This window comes from Populus euphratica, unplaced genomic scaffold (genome assembly GCF_000495115.2).
Source record: "Populus euphratica unplaced genomic scaffold, PopEup_1.0 scaffold87.1, whole genome shotgun sequence".
In the NCBI taxonomy this organism is placed as follows: domain Eukaryota; kingdom Viridiplantae; phylum Streptophyta; class Magnoliopsida; order Malpighiales; family Salicaceae; genus Populus; species Populus euphratica.
The window spans coordinates 343498-364351 of record NW_011499900.1 but is presented as its reverse complement, the minus strand read 5'-3'; the positions used below and the strand labels follow the sequence as shown (position 1 = coordinate 364351).

The window sequence follows — 20854 nt, the reverse complement described above, 5'->3', positions numbered from 1 at the left end:
CTCCCATGGATGTAGGCGGTTTTGCCGAACCACGTTAAATATTGTGTCAGTGTGCTTGGCCTCTTATGAGCAAATATCAGTACATCACCGGTGAAAATTCCCAACAAGTTGAGGAAATATCTATGATCGCTCTGGTCCACACAAAAGAGTGGGGATGATATAGCCTAGCGTCTACGCTGTCCCATTGAGATATCTATACCTATGACAGGTAGAATTTTGCATGGACAGCAACACGCAAACTTCACTTTCTAATATATTTGAGCATAAGTTACTGGTTTGGAGGAGAACATGATTACAAAGAACTAACAATTTACAACTCTTGGGGTGTCTAATGTGAGTAGTTTCAATAATCCTGCAAACAGACCAATCACATATTTTACTAACAGCAACGCGAGGGAAAAAGCAAAATGAGAGAGAGAGAGAGCGGGAGGGAGGGAGGGGGAGGGAGGGAGAGGGAAGTGGCATGGAATGAAAACAATACATTTCCCAAATGGTTGGGACAAGAAAAGGGATTTCACCACTACCTACTTAAATAATAATAATGGTTTACAGCAGGGAACCCAAGCAACCAAAAGCATCGGCTTTTAGGTCATTTTTGCTCGCATCCATTCTACAAAATTGTCCAAGATCAGGGGCCATGCAAGTTCCGGATCATAATTACCAAGGTCTGGAAAACTTATCTGTTAAAAGATTTGAAACTGTCAATAAAGTGGGAACATGAACTAGATAATATACCATGAAAAGGATGGTAAAGGTGCATGGATCACACAACCTTAGTCTATAACTAGTCAATTAAATATAACAAAATCAAGACTTTTGGAGTTATCGGGTGAAGAACAGGAAGTACCTCATTGCAGAAACGGTAAAAGCCCATCCATTGATCCATGTTTATGACCTTATAATCACTCTGAATCTGCACTCACAGTGAAAGCATAGTTAATACGGGGCTGTAACAACTACCAAGAAACATACAAATACATGCATGTAAAATAAATTGGACATTTTCTTTCAGATCAAGCTGCCTAGATCACCTAGCACATCAAAAAGCAAGATTTCTTCTATTTTTAACTTAAAAAAGGAAAACAATTAAGTTGCAAGATTGGCTACAAAAAGTAAAACAGATGCAGAATCAAATAGCCCATCAATTCTAAAGTCTAGCTCATAAGCTAATAGACCAGAGAGAAGAATAAACTGTTTAACATATACGAAAAGCATAAATAATAAATGACCCTTGATATTTTATAAACAATGTCAATCAACAACTAGAATACAAACAGCAGCAAATTTCAGAAACAAACATGAAAAATGTGGCCACTGACCTTTAGATACTCAATGAAATAATCAACCTGGGCTCGAAAATGGGATCCTAAAACAAGATCCAACAATTGGCAGATGCTCTCTATGTCTATACTCTTTTGTTTCTCCTCTGAAGAAAGCAAAGGGTGAAAGCAGCATTAATAAATGGGGAAACTGGGAAAGATAATGTTTCAGCATGTGACAACACGCCGCTGTAAACTCAGAATACCTGTGAGGCAATATCGAAATGCATAGGTATAGAAATCCACAAAGTTTGTTGGCCTCTTAACCTTTTAGAGCAAGGGATAAAAGATCAGTGGCTTTTCAACCTTCTTTAGATGAGTTCCATTCGTTGAGTACATTAAAAAACATCAAAAAGTACACGCAAGTACCCCAAACCACAAAGGGTCATACCTCCTTTTCTAGCTCCAGAAGCACCTTTTTTAATTTATTTACAGTATCAGCCCTCAGTAATTTCAGGCCCCTTCGCCACTCCTCCTATGAACATTAAGACACTCTAGTGAGAGGGAAGAAATGGATGAGCCAGTAATATCCCTAATTATGGAATATAATGTTGACAGTTTTGGGTATAAGATGATCAACATGAAGAAAGAGAAAGAAGACGGAAGATATGTTAGAGCTTATGATATATCCCAACACTTGTCTGTATGCATAATCTTCTAGATTGCACAACAAATCATGCACCACTAGAAAACGACAAACCACAAAGCAAGATAAGCATCCACAGAGATAGAGAGTACGAAAATCCCAGGAAATTTTAATGAGCACCTGCATTGGCAACTATTTATATGTGTGTGTGTGTGTAAGCATGTCTAAGCACCGAGTATTAATACTTTGCAATCTTTGTATTTTTGAGTAAACACAGTTGCAAATAGAATCAAATTTTGTTGAAACTCTTAAATCATAGAATAATAAGTCATAAAACTATCTAAGCATCTCCTTGAATGCTAAAATCAATTTAAAAGGCTGCTAATGCATGACATTATTGGATACTGGCAAAAAAATGGTGAGCCAAAATTGAGAATCAAAGATAAAAAGTGGATAACAAATTCATTGCATAACATCAGAAATAGAAACAAGAATAGAAATTGATGGATATACAAGACATGTTCCTTACCAGGGTAAAGTATCCCTGTTTTTCAGCTCTCATTTTCCTGGTATGTACAGCCCATCAGTTTCAACACATAATCTTAAGGCCAAAAGTTAATCAGTCTTTAATACCTTCTGGTCTAACTTACCAAGCTAGCATCAAGATTCTGACATCAGCATGACCCCCCTCCATATCTGAACATAGAGTTTCAATTCCTTCTGGGCTGTTCAAGTAAAATATTTTAAACATTAGGAATGAAGTGAAAACTCTTAAAATCATACATCTTAAATCATTCTTTCATATAACAGCTTAAGCATAAACTAAGAGTTCTGGTATTTTTCCCATCCTAATAAGACGGCCAGAGAGACAGAAAGTTGAACTTCAAAATACAAAAGCAAAAGTGTCGCATGCAAAAGGTATCATCAGAGAAAGTCCACCCACATGTGATCAAGTAACTGACGAACACATTATCTCCTTAACTTGAAAAACAACAGTCAATAGCAATTTAAATTAACACAACTGATATTTTAAATAATGATAAGCTAATAAACACTTAACTAATCGAACACAGTATTTTGATGGAGGAAACTTACTCAATAATACCAGAAGACCTGTTTGCGTATGAGTAAAATAAATTATCGATTCGCTCCATCTCTTTTGAAGATGCTTTACTTGAGGCTAAAAAGACAGATTTACCGGTTACAACGTAAATGCAATGTTAACCTAAACTAGCATAGCAATAAATTCAGAAACGAATTATGCTAAGATTCTGTAAAGGCAACCTCAAGCATGTTAGTTATTACATTTTAGATTCCATGTTTTCAATTAGTCCAAGAATTCATCAGCTAAGTTTTTAGCACAAATTCTTTTCATTGGCATAATATTAGAAATAGTTGTTCCTCTTTCCTAACATCGTTTAATTCCTATTAGCTGTCACAAGCATTACCAAATGGTCAAATCCGTGAATTGTTTATTTGGTCTTCAATGTACAGGATTTCAAAATAATTCAAGTAATAGAATCTGTGAAAAAAATCTAATAAAAATGCTCCTATTTTTTCAAGCATCTATAGATAGCAAATGTTCATTCTATCTACAAACGTTTGATTTTCTTTTCAAGATGCTATAAGCAGGCCAATCTTGAGATTTTCTTCATGGAGATGCCAGAGATTTTGAACCTTCACCAAAACCAAAGAGGAACAAAAAGATTTCAACTTCTTGCTATAAAACCAAACATTTATGGCCTAGAATCGATTAGCAAGCGTTCAAACCAATATATATCTTTCCCCTACGATGACGCAAAATTTAGCTTGATCAAGCAGTAGTAGTTATGTCGTTCGATTAAAGATTTTTACTTCATGCAAACACCAACCCCCTCTATCTCTTTCTTTTTTTCGGGGGAACCAAACCAGAATATCTTACTTATTCTTTCTTTTATCACTCAGGAGCCGTGCGAGATAAAAGTCTCATGCACGGTTTGAAAGTCTCCTTCTTACCATCTTTTACATATTTTTCTCATTTTCAGCACAAATTTCACATCTTCATTTTTTATTTTTTTTCCATCTAAACAACAAAAATCACAATTAATTAATTAATACAAACTAATAAGTTCTCTATTGTTCTTATTACCAATCTAATAACTCAATTGACCACCGAAAATAATAAATCACAATTAAACCAATTCCACACATAAAAATCAGTTGATTTAAACATATTAGAAAAATAAATAAGAAATCAAAACAGAAAAAAGGAAATCGAGAGAGTAGATACCGGAGCGAAAAAGATCCGTAGCTGAAAAAGTAATTGAAGCAGTGGTAGAATTCGATTGAACCGTCTTCTTCGATGCAGACCGACGCATCTTCAATTAAATTAATTAATTAAAATGGAAATTTATTTGTTAGAGAGAGAAAAGGAGAATTAGAATTGTTTTTAGAGAGAGAAAAGAAAGATCTAGCTTCTCCTTAGAAAATAATAATAATAATGAAAAAATAATAATAATATCGGTAGAAATAGAGAAACCTGAGGCAGGCAGCGAAAGGAAGCTTCTTGGTGGCTTTCTCTCTCTAAAAGTTGGCTGATGCCTAGCGCCACTTTCTAGACACAGAAAGTTAGAGAGAGAGAGAGAGAGATAATGAAATATGAATGAATTATTAATTAAAAATTGGATTTTGAGTTTCGATTTCGCTGCTCAGATTTTTTTTAATATATATATATATATATATATATATATAAATAATATTTTTATAATTTATTTTAAATATTAGTAAATAAAAATAATTTAAAAATATATAAAAATAATTTTTTAAAAAAAAAACTGCCAACCACAGCGAAAAATAACTTTTTTTAAAAAAAAGAAAAAAATTGTATTGTTGAGCTAAATTTTGATTGGTTAGAAATTTTAAGGTATCACAGGTTGACTAACAGTACCATATTTTTACTGTCGACCTCCTGAATTGAGTGGATTGATGGGTTGATGTCTTTCAAGCGTGCCTGCCCTTACTTTTTAAAAAAATTACTTTCCGATCATTTTATTTTATTTTATTTTATTTTATTTTATTTTATTCTTAATTATATTATATCATTATATTAATTATTATTAACATTCTAACAAAACACTAAAAGTATATCATTGGTTTTTTAAAATATTTTTTATTTAAAAATATATTAAAATAATATTTTTTATTTTTTAAAAATAATTTTTAATACAAACATATAAAACAATTTACAATTATAAATAAATATTAAAAATACTTTTTAAACACCAAAACATACACTCTCTACCAAGAAAATAATGTTTTACTATTCAGTACCTCACAAAGCATTATGCTTTGTTTTTTAAAATTTTTTGTATTTATATATTTTTAAAAATTTAAATTTTATCTTTCAATATTTTATTTATCAATAATTAAATTTTATAATTTATTTTGATATATTTATATATCTTAACCTCATAATTTGAGTTGTATTTTATAAGTTCCGTGAGTTAACTCAATTTTTTTTTCAATTCCAATATTATTCTTCAACATTTTATTTGTTAGGAATTAATTGATTCATTAGAAATTGACCTTCATGATTTGTTTCACCTCACTTTTTTATTGATTTTTTTTAATTTTATTTTTTAACATTTTAATTATTAAAAATTAGGCTTTTTAATTCGTTTTGGTTTGCTTTTTATAAGGTTATTTCAATCTCATGACTCAAGTCATGGGTTTCGCGGGTTAACCCTCATTGATTCATGTTATTTTTAATCCTTTTTTATATTGATTTTTAAAAAATAATTCATTCTTCAATGTTAGGCTAGTTGAGAATCATGCCTCGTATTTTATTTTGATTTATTTTATATAAAATTATTTTAGTCTCACTATTAGGGTCGCAAGTTTGATAGATTAACTCAAGTTAACTTGTGTTATTTTTTGTTTGCTTTCTACAAGGTTATCTTTGTCTCATGACCCATATCACGATTCTGACAAGTCAACGTGATTCGACTCGAGTTGTTTTTTGCGTTCTTTTTAATTAAATATTTTATCAATCTCATCCTTCAACATTGAGTTAATTGAAAATTAAATTTCATAATTTGTTTTGATCTGCTTCTATGAGGTTATCCAACCTTATAACATGTATTGTTGATTTGAGAGGTTAACTTGGGTTGTTTTTTAGATGATTTGTTTTTCAATTTCATAATTCGATATTGAATTGATTGAAAATTATTCTTCATAATTTATTAACTTAAAATTATCACAGACTCATGATCAAGGCATAGGTTTAATAAGTTAAGCTTTGGTTGATTAAAAGTGTTCTCATTTTAATATTTTTTTAAAAAATATTATATTAATTTTTTTTAGCAAACTATGCGTTTACTGGTAGTCCACACTATTATTAGACCTATCAAATCAATTGGGCACATTTGTGTTAGTCATATGGCTACTATAATGATTTAATTACATGTTTTAATGATAACATAAATATTAGATATATTAAAATATTATTTTGATATATGTACATCACATTACTAATATCATAATGTATTCAATACTTAGATGATTTAAATAAGGATACATTGATATACCCCCCCACACACACACACAACACACCCTTGCAATAATATAGACAGGTTTATAATATTCAATAAATTATTAAACAAGTAAGGACATGATTCAGGATGGTTAAGAACAAAAAACTTGTAAAAAATACAATATTAACTTTGTTAATCAATAATTTATAATATGATTTTTTTAATAGCACTAGACTTGTTTATAACACTCCATAGCACCCCTACAACCTAAATAAACCCAAAAAAAACCAAAGAAAATAAATAAAATACCAAAATATAAAACAGGAACAAAATATAAAAAATAGCCAAAACTGTCTCAATGTTTTAAAAACGATATGGTAATAGCCAAAATAGTTAGATTGTTTCTCATAATAGTAAGTTTGTTTTTGGAAAATTTCCAAAAACTCTCGAGATTCTTCAAAACGATCTGACAAATTCTAAAAGGGTTTGATCGATTCTTAAAATATTATGATCAATTCTATAATGGTCTAATCAATTCTGTCAATGGGCGAAAAACTGTGTCTAACGACTAAAAAAAACCTATAAATAGCTTTTTACTTAGTCAAAATAAGTATGAAACTCATAAAGAAAAACTTTAAACTTGCTCCATCTTAAAAAACAACTTACAACACTCTTATTGTACTTGTAATCATAAAAAAAAAAAGTTTGGTGCAAACTGAAAAAAATAATTCTGAAAATCTCAATTGTTGTTCCAATCAACTCTACCAAGAAAATATATTATAAAAAACACAAATGACACTCTAACCATTTGAAGAAGTCTCTCTAATACAAAATCTTGAGTGGTTTAGTACTTGTTCTTCAACAAGTATTGATAAAAAATTATATAATAGTTTGGCCTCACTTGCTAGGAAGACCAGTGTGTGATAGTAAAATTCTTGAATTTTTAAATGAATAAAACAATGTTGTTTTTATAAAATAAAAAATAAAAAAGTTCAACAAACTTTTTATTAAGTTTACTTTGATTGACATGAATTTTTTTTATCAAATTAGATTAAGTTAATATTTTTTATTTTCTTAAATTCAAATCGATTCAAGTCTTAGATTAACTTGTGGTTTCAATTCAAGTTTTATAATTAGAATTTAAGCAAAAAAAAATAAGTTTTTTTTTGTAATATTTTAAACTTTCATAGGAATACCTTATTATTTTTTTTTTGTAATCAGCTTTAACAATAATAATAAAATGGTAGCTATTGATTAACATTAACAATGATAGAAAGATAACATTGTTATAGTTCATTTTTGGCAACGCATTTGCAAGTGATTTTACAAAATATAATTTTGTTAGTTGTTTTGTAATGTTTTTTAGAGATGCGTGAACTATTAAAATAACCCGAAAAGAACGTTACAATTTGCAATAATAGTTATAAAGGCATCACCAAACGCATTCGTACTCTGCTTGAAAAGCATATTCCTAGCTGCTGTGGGACCATGCTAGAGTTTAATTGGAGCAGCTTTGGTGGATCCCACCTTACGATGCAGCACACGCACTCCCTTAACTCTTGTCCTAGTTTTACTGTGGTAGATAATGTTTTTATAAAATTATTTTTTAATTGAAAATATATTAAAATAATATTTTTTATATATTTTTAATATTAGTATATTAAAATTATGATATTTCAAAAACTAAATTAATATTTTTCAGACAAAAAAATTAAATCATAAAAATAACAACATCATGAAAATAAATAAAAAACTTAGTCGGACTGCTTTTAAAAAAATTCTCATGTTTTTATAGATATAATATTTATATCCAAACATTAATTTTTTTTTTAATTTGGTTTTCGTATAATAAGATTAAGTGGCTTTCAAGCATACCATTTATACTCGTATAGAGACTTGGGCACAAACCCCCTCCCTGTCTTGGATTTTTTTATTTATATGAAATAGATTTTTTATATAGTTAATGACTTGCGATTGCTTTGAGCTTGCGATTTTTTTTTATTATTATTACCTCTACTTCGATGCATAATTATATGGTGTAGATTTTATAGCTAAGTTGTTCAAATTTTTAATGAATTTAAAATCATTTAAAAATTACTCCATGTATTCTTATCTTCAATTTTAATCTCTCTACATTTTGATATAATTAAAATCAAGTCATTCAATTATTTTTTTTAAAGTTTCATCCATGCTTTATATACAAAACTAATGAAATAACTTAAATATCATCAACATCAATAATCTAAAACCTAATTAATCAATTTTTATTTTTATTTTTTGATAGAAAATTTGAAAAAAAATATTATTATTTTAATTATCCATCAATTTGTTATGTTATTTTATTTTTAAAAAATTAATAGCCTAAATACCATTCCTTCCTTACCTGATAAATCAGTTGCCTTAAAATATCTTCATTATTCTTTTCTTGAAAAAAAAATTTTTGTAGTAATATCTTCATTATTCTTTTCTTGAAAAAACAAATTTTGTAGTTGGAGAATTAAAATTATGACATTAAATTTTATTTCAAAAACTTAAAACTAATTCCATTGAAAAAATTTAAATTAATTAGTTAGGTTCAAGTGTATTGAAGCTAAGATTATTTAAGTCATCTCATTAGTTTTATATGCAAAATATAAAAAAAAACAAAATGACTTGATTTTAAATATATCAAAATATAGAATATAAAATTAAAAATATCAAAATATAGAGAGGTCAAAATTAAAATCAAGAATATAAAGACTAATTATTTTTGCGAACATTTAGTCTGTTTTTGAATAAATAGCGATTCAATTTTCATTTTTGGAATGAAAAGAAATTCACTATGGTACAATTGGGAATCTGACATGACGAGTAGGGGACACAATTATTGGACCGTACACAGATTTTCCTTGTAAGAATTTATTGCACCTGCCTCACTTTACGCAGCGGGGCCATTTCTTTGCATGGCATTGACTTCCATGCCAGTGTCAAAAACATGTCGGAAATTATTCTTTTCAGTTTTTTTTGTTTTTTTGCCCCCATGCAAACTGATGTGATAATATTTTCCGTACCAATAATTTACTGTTTATCACACAAAATCAAGCATATTTTAACACCTGTTTTTTAAAATATTTTTTTATATAAGAATATATTAAAATAATATTTTTAGTTTTAAAAATTTATTTTTATAACAACATATTAAAACAATTTGAAATATAAAAATTATTTAAAAAAATTATATTAAAACAATTTAAAATATAAAAAAATTATTTAAAAAAAATTAATTTGTTTTAAAATATTTTTAAACACCGAAACTTTGAAACTAATCCAACCTATAACTCACCCAAAGAGTGGATTGAGTTAATTTTGGTTAATTCAAAATATTATTTTAAGATTTTGATATTCTACGAAAAAATAAAAATAAAATGATAGAAGATGTGAAAGATGACGAATGAGATTGACAATTATTGGTCAAAACACATATGGTGGCAAGTAATTGATCACACAAAACTGGCAAAGATTCATTGGGATTATCGAGGAAGTCTCTGCAGGCAGGATTTTTGCTCTCAAGAGAATCCTGCAAAAGATAGAGCAGGTTCAAGAGTGCTCAATTACAGATGACAGCAAGGAGGCTTGATCTGGGGAGCAAGCCGAAAGGAGAGAATAGAATGCCAGCTCGTTAGTTTACATTAATCGAAAACTCAGATTAACACCAGTTTTGATAAAATGCATATTCAGCAAAAAGAAAAAAAACCCTAATTAAAAGTGCTACCTTCAGAATCTCAGAAAAAGCATGGTGGGCTCTTTAACACAATCCTCTGAGAATCCCATGCCCATTAAACTAAATGGCTTGAATGAACTTTGAAACAAAACATTGTGGCAGCTGAGATTTACATCCTTTGGCATAAACACAGCTCAGGTAAGGAATAAACTCTAGTTTTGAGTCCGATTGATTAAGCAATGCCTACTTTGAACATTGATAATGATGTATAGAATGCATGCTAAGATCTATAGATATCTAAGATTATGTTTGTGTTCATTGTGTTCTAGGTAGCTTTCACATTAGTGGTGAATCACAGTGGACAATATATATGGTTTTTAAAATAATTGAATTTTGTACCGTGGCATACACTAGAAAATTGAGTTTAAAATGCAATTCTCGTGTAATAGTTTCTTAAATTACCTAAAAATTCTTGTTGGCCTCCTCTTTACCGTTTGCAAGACAGGCAGAACATGACTTCCTTCTTCAAGCTCTGAACCTGAACCTGGAGAGAAACCTGGGATGAGATTGCAGCAATGGGACAGTAAAAAGAAGTGTTGTAATTCATGTAGTTGTTTGTAAAAATTTATATTAATGAAGTGTAAATTAATATAATTGAAAATTAAAAAAATAATTATATGAACCTGGGATGAGATTGCAGCAATGGGACAATAAAAAGAAGTGTTGTAATTCATGTAGTTTTTTGTGAAAATTTATATTAATGAAATGTAAATTAATACAATTGAAAATTAAAAAAATTATATATTTTTTTGGTAATGTCATTAGCATATCAATTTAAACCATAATTTTATCCAAACACTTTACACTTGTATTTTACTACACATAAACTTTAACCATGGTTTTTAACAAACTCATATCTAAATTTAATTAACCACAATTAAATATATATTTTTTAAAATTTATTTTTTTTCAAATTACAACTACATAAATTACCCAAAAAAACAAACACATTCTAAGACTCTAAGTTTCTTTACCAGTTCACTCATGATATTGTTAGCGTCTGGCAACGAGCTTCTTATTGACTAGAATGATACGTAAATTCCAGCTCCCAAGTCCCAATTTTCAATTTCAAGCCTTCTTATCTCTGTGTGATCGGCTGCATCAAATTGAGTAGCCCAAGAGTTGCAGTTTTGGGCTATAGCCTACAAGAACCTGTTTATAAGCAATTTACATATAGCCCAAAAAGAAGACCCAAGTGTTTTCTCTCTCTTGTAAAGGTAGGATTGGGGGCCCCCAAATCATTGAATCCTACCAGCCTACCAGGAGTAAACAGCATCACGATAAGAAACACGCAGCATGTGCACCTAACACTATAAAGACAAAAGCTTTTACCTGACGAAAGTAATTTATGAGCAACTGAAGTTACAAAAATAGAATGAGCCCTTTGCCAATTTGCACATTCAAGATAGTGTTCGAGGGCCTTCGGGAGATCCCCATGGCAGCGGAAATAAACAGCCTGCATGGCATGATCAAATGCAATATGTAATATGTCAACCAGGACAGGGATGAAGAGATGTTTTACAAGGGATTATAAATTCATTTTGGCATTCCTCGCCAAAGTGGAAACAGACAGATATAAAATTTGCTTGTCAACCCGATGAACTCTTCAAGTTAAAAACTGGCCAACCAACACTGGTCCTCGATATCATAGCAGGGGTATCGCAGAAAGCATGTTTATATCAGTTGATGTCATAAATGATGAAAAGAAAAGAGCAGACAATTAGTATTGTATCTCTACATAAGAAGCTGGTTAATTAAGCCAAACCCACACATATATATAGGAATTCTGATGTTCAATAAACTAGCTGGTGCAGGACAAATCTTGCTGCTGCAAAACTTGCAAGATATTTGCCATGGTGTGTGTGGAAAGAAACAGAGAGAGAAATAAATGGGCTTTTGTGGGAATGAAAGATGAAAATCAGACTTGACTTCATAAAGGCAACCCTCCTTTCGAGGTTTTTATTGAGTTGTTACTGGTGCAGTACATGTCTCCATGCATGAAACCAGTTGTAGATTCAAATGCAGTCACCCAAGGCTATGCGATATGAAGAGCAAGATGAAAGGCAAGATATATGAAATGACTACACAGATAGAACCATGCAAGAATCAAAAGCATGCCATAGCTTCATGCAACCATGATAATGGAATGTCAAGATTAATCATTCTCAATGAATTGTCGTTGTGATTCATCTGAACACCATGTTCACAGTATCGAAACATAATTTCTAGGATAACAGTAGCATGGAGATCTGGATAATCATCACGCCGAGGCATGTCACCACGTGTGGCACAATGACACTGCCCCATACACAGCAGCTTACAAATAAATCCCATGCCAAGAACTTGACAAAATTTACAACCCGCGGAGAAGCACAGGTTAAATGGCTATTTGGGCTCTATACCTGAAAAGTCATGCTCAAATCCAGGTCTGAAATAATTATATAACCAAGGCATTGTCGGCCGAATCCAATTTGTATGTTTGTTTTTTGTAATTGAATTTAAAGTTTTTTTTATCTAAATAATTTTAATATATTTTTTTATTAAATAAAACTTTTACAAAAATATCTCACATCATAATACTAAACGTGCATTTAGTGTGTGTTGAAACCTAGCCTAAGTTATATTCAAGTAATGAGTTGAACAAGTCAACCCACGGGTCAGCAGATTCATTGAGTAAATGGTTTTTTGAAGTTTTATCCACAATAAAGTCCTTTTGGACAATTTTTTCTTCTTCTAAAACTGAAATTAAAACAATTTCATTCTGAAGTAAGAATCAAGTCATATCCGGGTTTTAATCAAATTACTCGGATCTTGAGTGGATCCGCTGAATCGACTCTGTTTTCCAGATCAACTATATAACTAGTACAAAAAACGCAACCGGTCCAAGACATGGATAGACAGATCTTTGAGCAGATCCGCAGACCGGGCTGGTATCCACTCCCTAGAGCGCAACTCGTCCCTCTGCATTTCACGCTCAGGTATAATATAAACAGTCACCGAGGCGAAGTCACTTCCACATTTACATTGCCTTTCTTTCCCTCTCTACTTTTAAACCCCCTGCTGCCTGCATCTCCCTCTCCTCGTCCTACTCTCTCTCTGTCTCGTAGGTACTCTATATTTTATTTTTCCTTGCTTCTCTTCTGTTCATTACAGATTCTTTGAATCTTTACTTTGCACCTCTTCTTCTTCTTCTTCTTTTTGTTTAGCTTCTGGTTAACTCTTTGTTTATTTGCAGAAAGCAATGTCTGCTTTTGGCGCTGCCGGTACGGCTAATGCAAACCCTAATAAATCCATTGAGGTGATTTCTTTTGACTGATTATTTATCTGTTATTGTTTTTAGTTCTTAATTCACTTTCCAATCTGCCTTTTCTGACTGATTATCTTGATTTTTAGGATGGTAACCGCATTTTTTAAGTGTGTTTCATTGATTTTTGAGCTTGATTGTGGATTTAGTTATTTTTTCATGATTTTTTTTAGTAATGTAAATATAGTAGCAAAAAATTAGATTTCAAGTGTAATTTAGCTGCTTGAACACTTGACATTGTTATTAGAAGGACTCATTTAACAATTAAGTCGAAGCACTTATTTCTTGTCTAATTTTATTTTGATGACCGGAAATCATTGGTTACAGGTGTTACAGCCTCCTAGCGACTCGGTTTCGAGTCTCTCTTTCAGTCCGAAAGCCAACTTCTTAGTCGCAACTTCTTGGGACAATCAGGTTTGTTTAATGTTTTAGGTTTCACTATCTCGATTTTATGCTTCTTAAAATTTTCTAAGAGAGTTGATTGACGAATTGATTTTTGTTAGAAGCAAGCAATTTGTTTAACAAAAGTATTCCATTATTTTAATGTTAGATGCTCGTTTTAGTTTTGGGTCATTACTTTCCTTCTTATAGTTTGCATGCTGTTTGAAATTTTTTATAGGTACGATGCTGGGAAATTACAAGGAATGGGACCACTGTAGGCAGTGTTCCCAAGGCTTCAATATCACATGACCAACCGGTAATGATCGAGTCCTTTTATTTACAAGCCCATTTATTGATACTGATATTCTTAAATCCTTATAATTCTAACTCTCTGTTTAATTTTTTATATTGATATTGAAGGTGTTGTGCTCAAGTTGGAAGGATGATGGAACAACTGTCTTTTCTGGAGGGTGCGACAAACAGGTTAAGATGTGGCCTTTGCTCACTGGTGGTCAACCAGTAACTATTGCGATGCATGATGCCCCTATCAAAGAGATTACATGGATTCCCGAGATGAACTGCTTAGCCACAGCAAGTTTCGACAAAACCTTGAAGTAAGATTCTTTTTTTCCTTCCTTGATGTTACTGCTAATTTGATTAATCAGTTTTTCTGCATGATGGCTAAATACATCATCAGGTGTTCTGACTAGTTGTAAATTGTGAATGTTGTTCTCTTAGCAATCATTTGTCTCATTCTTTTTTTTTTCTTTTGCCTTTAGATGAGCAGAATTCAAATTTAGCATTTTGGTTATACTGTTTTAGTACTTAACAAGTTTACATTTTGAGAAATCCATTATTATTTTTAGTTATGTGACTTCATAACAAAAGGCAAAAAGAAGCATGATCATGCAATATTTGCTGATCTTTTCTTTTCTCAATGGGACAGCATTATTTGTTTGCTTGGTTTGAAGGTGTACCAAATTGCATGTATAATCATTAGTGGTCCTAGGGTTTGAGAACTGGTTTAGGAGATGATCCAACATTTTGGAGCTTCTTGTGATACTTGTACTGATATCTGCAGTTCAGTTTGTGCTCTTCATCTTTGACATGCACCCTTATAACAAAATTACACTAGCTACTTTTTTGTGTTTTTTGTTGGCTGTGTTTAGGTACTGGGATTTAAGGCAGTCAACTCCAGTACACACTCAGCAACTTGGTGAGCGCTGTTATGCAATGACAGTGCGGTATCCTTTGATGGTCGTTGGCACTGCAGACAGAAACATGGTAGTCTATAACCTGCAAAATCCTCAGGTAATGATTTCTGATGATCCTAAATTTCTAAATTGTTTTACTGAAATGCTGTTTTGCAGCCCCACAATTTTATACTGCTTTTAATTTTCTGCCAAAACAAAAATGTTCAACATGCGGGGGGCTTCACATTTTAGATTAGTGATTACGATAGCAGTAGTCTAAGTTACAGGCTTACAAATGACATGATTTAACATGTGAGCTTGAACCTATCAGGTGGTTGACAAGGCTTGCTCTTTCTCAAAATGCCTCCGTTCTCTAAGTTGGTACTGCTTTAGAATAGTTCCAGAGCAGTAGATACCCGAGTAAAAAGTCTTGGTTTTACATGACAGTGCATAAAGTGGAGGAGACTATATCTCCGGATAGGCATTGGTATCGAATTCTGTGGTGGTTTTGAGATGCATTACCCTATTTTTTTGGATGAAAAATAGGATTATAAATGAGAAGTTTTTCTATGAAATCAGAACATTAAATGGAGCAGTGCCTTCCAATTTAACTCTACACAGGAACATCATTGATCAATATTCTGAGTTCCCTCTCTCTTACCAGAACCATATTTTTTGTTGCCATTTTTCATTTTTTTTCATTACTATTATTTTACCGAGTAAACTGCTTGTTTCCATGAGTATCATTCTTTAACGAGCGGATGTGTCTTGTTTCTTTAATTGTATTTCAAAGTACCTTTTTACTTATCGTTTCCCTTTCTATTGAAAACATATAGAAAAAATTGATAAATTATGCCTGCCATTCTTAGACTGGGATTTGGGTTTTTTTTGTTACAATTTCCTGTCATATCAATGCTTGATTTTTCTTATCCATAACTTCTGCTCTTACATTTTACTGCACAACAGAAATTAGATTTTTGTTTGTGATTTAAAAATTCAAGGGTGTTTGGGTCCTCCTCCCATTAAGGATGAGATGATGTTTCCATATTATCATATATCCTTTCCAGAAAAAAATAGTAGAAAATCATTACAAGGAACAACTTTTAGTTTTATGAACTACTGGTTTTGGTTCCAACCCTCTGCTTATTATTGTCATATAGTAATCTATCTATATTTGAGAACCATTCTGTTCTGATCAATTTTTTTTAAATGCCGCCAGACCGAATTTAAGAAAATCCCTTCACCCTTGAAGTATCAGACAAGATGCATAGCTGCCTTTCCTGATCAACAAGGCTTCTTGGTATGTGCTCACTATTGACCTTTTTATCTTCATTTCTTGAGGTGACTGTAATTAATGTTTGTGTGTTATGGACACGAGTGCACATTCATACGTGCAGAAACATAATTCCTCAATCAGTATGGGTGTTCTTTAGTTGTTTGAGTCCCAACTTTTGCCATTTGTCACATGATTTATAGCAGCAAGGATTGACATTTCATTTGTTTTGTGATCTGTTAAATGGAGCTACTTGAGACTAAAAATTCTTGGTGTTTTCCCCTGGTTTCTGTGCATATGGTTCTCCTGTTGCCAAGTTCAATTTATAGTTTGACATTTGGTTTTCTGTTGTGCTTGTGGTATTGTTCTTGAGCATTTTCGTTGGTATTCCATGATATTGTTATGTGGGGGTGAATTAGTTTTTTTTTTTTTGCCATCTCAATTTCCTTTTCAAACATGTTATCTTGTTTAGCAATTCTTAGTCATCTACTGGCTCTAAATACTTTTTGATGGAAACCGGGTTTGTTTTTTGTTTCATATTGCAAAGACTGTTTCTTTGATCGTAGTGGTTAATTGTTTGGATTGTGTGCTGTGTTTCTGTATAGGTCGGTTCAATAGAGGGAAGGGTTGGTGTACATCATCTGGATGAAGCTCAACAAAGCAAAAACTTCACCTTCAAATGCCACAGAGATAACAATGAGATTTACTCAGTCAACTCCTTGAACTTCCATCCAGTAAGTTTTTTCATTTCCATTCTTGATATGACTTTACCTTCAAAAAATATGTTTGGTAGGATGGTGTTGTCATAGAAAAAACCTTGATATCAGCAGCTTTAGTTTTAGAGAGCTGTAATTCTTTATTAAAAAAAAAAAACCCAGGAGTGATCTGGTGAACTAAATCTATACTCATCTGATTGGCTGGAATATGGAACTTGTTATGGCATATATGAAAACAATACAGCAAGGACTACTAAGCCTCAATCCCAAAATAGTTGGGGATGTGCAGAAACCATATGTAGATAGACTTTACTTGTTATGTTCGGATTCCAAATCTCATGCACTTCACTTTGGCATGTGCACATGCAAATCTATTCTGGAGGATTGAGTTATTCTATAGGTGTCAGCATAGCTACCATAGTTTGACTTGAGCTGTATTGATAACTCTGTAGTGATGGTATATCATTACAGGCCTCGTTTTCTACCTTACACTATCATGTATGGTGGTATATAATTGCTTCTGCTTTCTACATTCGTTTTTAGTGTATTGTAGAAATGTTTTTAGAAATAACTGGTTTCCTTGGTCACTTGTATTAGTAGTAAGAGAACTTTTATTAGGAGATTTCTATGATCAGTGCATATAGTACTTTTTAACATGTCATCTCTTGCATGCCTATTACTCTTAACCCGGTGTTTGGCACTTAAAATATAAGCTTTTTATGTCATGCCTACACCCTACATCTTAACGTGTATCCATCTTGTTTCTTCAGGTGCATCACACGTTTGCAACTGCTGGATCTGATGGTGCTTTTAATTTTTGGGACAAGGATAGCAAACAGAGACTCAAGGTTGTCTCCATAACTTTTATTCCATATATTTTTCTAGTTTATTTTTGATAGATTAGTTGCATATTATTTTGTTGTAACATTGGCTTTCATGTTTATCTTTCCAAGCTAAAGCATTCAGTTATATAATACATCTTTATCTGATTTCCAGGCCATGTCACGGTGCTCTCTACCAATGCCCTGCAGTACATTCAATAATGATGGCTCGATTTTTGCGTATGCGGTATGCACTGTTTTTCCATTTTCTATAAACTGCAATTATATTCCTTTCAATGATCGTTATCTCTATGAAGAGAGACAATTTCTAGAAGTCTTATTAAATGCAACGATAAGGATGTCCTAAGCATTATGCTTTAATGGCACTGAGATTCTTCTTTCCATTTTCTGTAGGTGTGCTATGATTGGGGCAAGGGTGCTGAAAATCACAACCCTGCAACAGCGAAGACCTATATTTATCTGCATTTACCTCAGGTCCATTCAAGTGAATTTATTTGAATTTGCATCTTGTATAGCTCAACTTGAATCCTCCCCTCGTAAAATGAGCAAGGATTTGATCATGCAATGCAATGGTGTTCTTTTTCACTGCAGGAAACCGAAGTGAAAGGAAAGCCAAGGGTTGGAGGGACTGCTAGAAGGTGAAGTGTTGTCAATAGAGAAGATTGGCTGGCAGTTCTTTTTTGTGTTTTCTTAGTCGACAGGTGCTGTCAATAGAGATAGTTTGGGTTAGCGATAAGAGTTCATGTAGATCAATGGTTTTCGACCCTCGTTTTAGGCTCCATTGATTCAGCGGTGCTGTTAAATAGTAGGACGTGTAGTGCTTGCCATGTTTGGTGACTTTTTGGCGTGGAGTCTTGGTGCTGCAACAGAGGCTCGATATATCCTTTTAATTTTGACAAAGTTCTTTCTGCATTTCCTCCCGTGCAGAGAATCAACAGCAAATCATTTCTTGTTTTGCTGTCAATATCAATATGGAACCTTGAGTCTACAATTTGTTTTATAAGCAGTAAACAAAAATATATATGAATGGAGGTTTATGATCGTCCACTCCAAGTTTTAGCCCTGATTGGTATTTCATTCCAGATAATGCAGAAATTTGAATTTTTTTTGGTTGGTCAAAATTTGAATTTTTTTTTTGTATGAAATTATTTTTTTTATGTTGTTGAATAGTGAACTTGCACTTTCAAATATGCAGAAATAAATTTTTTAAAGATGAGAGGCTTAACTAATTTTGTTATATCAAACGATATATATATATTACTTGAATTTATCATTACAAAGAGGGAATATGACAACACAAATGATGTTGCTCGGCCAAATAAGCTCGAAGGATTTAGTGTAATCCAGTGAGTGGAGATAAGGATGGGTGAGCTGATAACCCATCCAGCTTTTTATTAAGGTTCGTGTGTTGCATGCAGGATTACAAGAGAGAAGGAAAAAAAATACCTTTTTGTTTTGTTTTGTGGACTTGTGTATGATTATCCTAGCACGCGTTATCTTTCCTTTTTCTCTAAGTCACGAACTAAATACCTTTTCAAGCTTGTTGCCTTGTAAAATTCCTAGTCTTTGGGTGGAAATGTTCTGTAATGGATGTTGATATTTTAACCATTTGTTAAATTTCCTTCTTTTGTAGATTTGCATGCCGGAATGTTTCATTTTTGTTCCCAAAGCTTGCAACAAAAAGAGATCACGCTGATCACACTACATGTATTTGTGGACTGAACAAGGGTCCTCCCCATGAGAGTGGTTGGAAACAACTTTCTTTGTCATTGTTTGTTGATTTTTCTTCTTGCCATAAGCAAGATTTCTTCGTTCTTCTCTCTCTCTGTGTGCGTGTGTGTGTAGAGAGAGAGAACCTCTATGAAAATCATGGAGGCCTGGCCAGCATCACGACTAACAAAAGAATAATAATTTATATTGAAAACAAACATGCCTTCATATCTATAGAGAACCACCCAAAGGAACAAAGTGTGGAAGCTATACGTTTAACATGTCATTTGGAACAAAGTCTTCGTACCAACATAGGAGTTCTGCGACAAGGGTGGATATAAAATGGGGCATAAAAGATTTTTAACTTAAAAAAGAATAATCAAATTTTGATGAAGCCATGCGATTATTAGTTGAGATGCTTTATACAAGAGGTCTATATATATAGATACCACGATGATTTTTATAGGTTATTTGACCATCATCACGCCTCGCTAACTAGCTCTCCATGATTCATGACTTCTTGTCAAGGATCCAAGCTTGATTCCAGCAATTAACTCTTACAATAATGCGTTTAACGGCAGCCGTGATCCTTGTGGTTTCGAATATTTCTATGGACCCGATCTTAATTACTACAATTAATTAGCAAATCCATGCATATTGGGTTTTAATAATATTTCGGAATTGTGAAGAAGTCTGATCCCTATGTCTACTATCGTTACCAATTAACTTCTACTGGATCACAATGGCCAATGGTCAAACTCCTCAACCAAACAAAGTGATCTTAAGGTCAGAATTTTGTCTTTAATGAAAAATGCTAATGGGATTAGAGAGATGGATCATCTTTATCTTGATTCCAAAATATCAAGGATCCAATTGCATTTTCTAAAACTACAGGGATCCAATTATTTATAGATTAACCCCACGACCCCATAATATAAGCCTTCCTCTAGTCATAAATACCCTTGAGATTAAGTTGATTATTTCATTCTATTTTTTAAAATTATAAAAATCGAATTATATCTTGATTGACTCAACAACCCAATAACAATAGCCTTCACCTAATCACGGATATCCTTGTGGAGATTAAAAAGAAAAAAAGAAAATCTCTGAGAACTGTTTTTTTTTTTTTTTAATAATCTGAAAGAGAGTAGTTAGGGTTTGGAAATTGAATAGGAGTGAAATGAGGGATTCTAGTGGTAAAATATTAAGTTGCCATACAGAATCCGCTCTTGGATTCAATATACATAAGAATAAATAAG

At 32.2% G+C, this 20854-nt stretch overlaps 2 protein-coding genes across 8 annotated transcripts; one reads left to right on the top strand and one right to left on the bottom strand.

Moving 5' to 3' along the window:
- Positions 1 to 240: 240 nt before the first annotated feature.
- LOC105132617 (defective in cullin neddylation protein (DUF298)) lies at positions 241 to 4570 on the bottom strand. 4 transcript variants are annotated; one of them, XR_843607.1, is made up of 11 exons: positions 4424 to 4568; positions 4175 to 4262; positions 3001 to 3085; positions 2556 to 2630; positions 2435 to 2471; positions 1711 to 1794; positions 1526 to 1586; positions 1320 to 1426; positions 848 to 913; positions 525 to 680; positions 241 to 352 (listed from the first exon to the last, which is right to left on the bottom strand). XR_843607.1 is itself a non-coding variant. In XM_011036204.1 (10 exons), exons 2-10 carry the CDS (start codon positions 4260 to 4262, stop codon positions 585 to 587), a joined length of 699 nt encoding a protein of 232 aa, XP_011034506.1. In that variant the 5' UTR covers positions 4263 to 4268; positions 4424 to 4570; the 3' UTR covers positions 324 to 584. The 4 variants fall into 4 exon arrangements, 2 of the variants coding, with proteins under 2 accessions (XP_011034506.1, XP_011034505.1); XR_843608.1 differs by having other exon boundaries at positions 529 to 680; XM_011036204.1 differs by having other exon boundaries at positions 324 to 680; positions 4175 to 4268; positions 4424 to 4570.
- An 8565-nt stretch (positions 4571 to 13135) lies between these two features.
- On the top strand, positions 13136 to 18949 carry LOC105132616 (protein RAE1-like). 4 transcript variants are annotated; one of them, XM_011036202.1, is made up of 12 exons: positions 13136 to 13154; positions 13412 to 13474; positions 13808 to 13894; positions 14100 to 14177; positions 14282 to 14475; positions 15031 to 15172; positions 16274 to 16354; positions 16933 to 17061; positions 17814 to 17891; positions 18040 to 18111; positions 18279 to 18359; positions 18477 to 18949. In XM_011036202.1, exons 2-12 carry the CDS (start codon positions 13418 to 13420, stop codon positions 18525 to 18527), a joined length of 1050 nt encoding a protein of 349 aa, XP_011034504.1. In that variant the 5' UTR covers positions 13136 to 13154; positions 13412 to 13417; the 3' UTR covers positions 18528 to 18949. The 4 variants fall into 4 exon arrangements, with proteins under 4 accessions (XP_011034504.1, XP_011034503.1, XP_011034502.1 ...); XM_011036201.1 differs by lacking the exon at positions 13136 to 13154 and adding an exon at positions 13178 to 13258; XM_011036200.1 differs by lacking the exon at positions 13136 to 13154 and adding an exon at positions 13189 to 13279.
- Positions 18950 to 20854: the final 1905 nt, after the last annotated feature.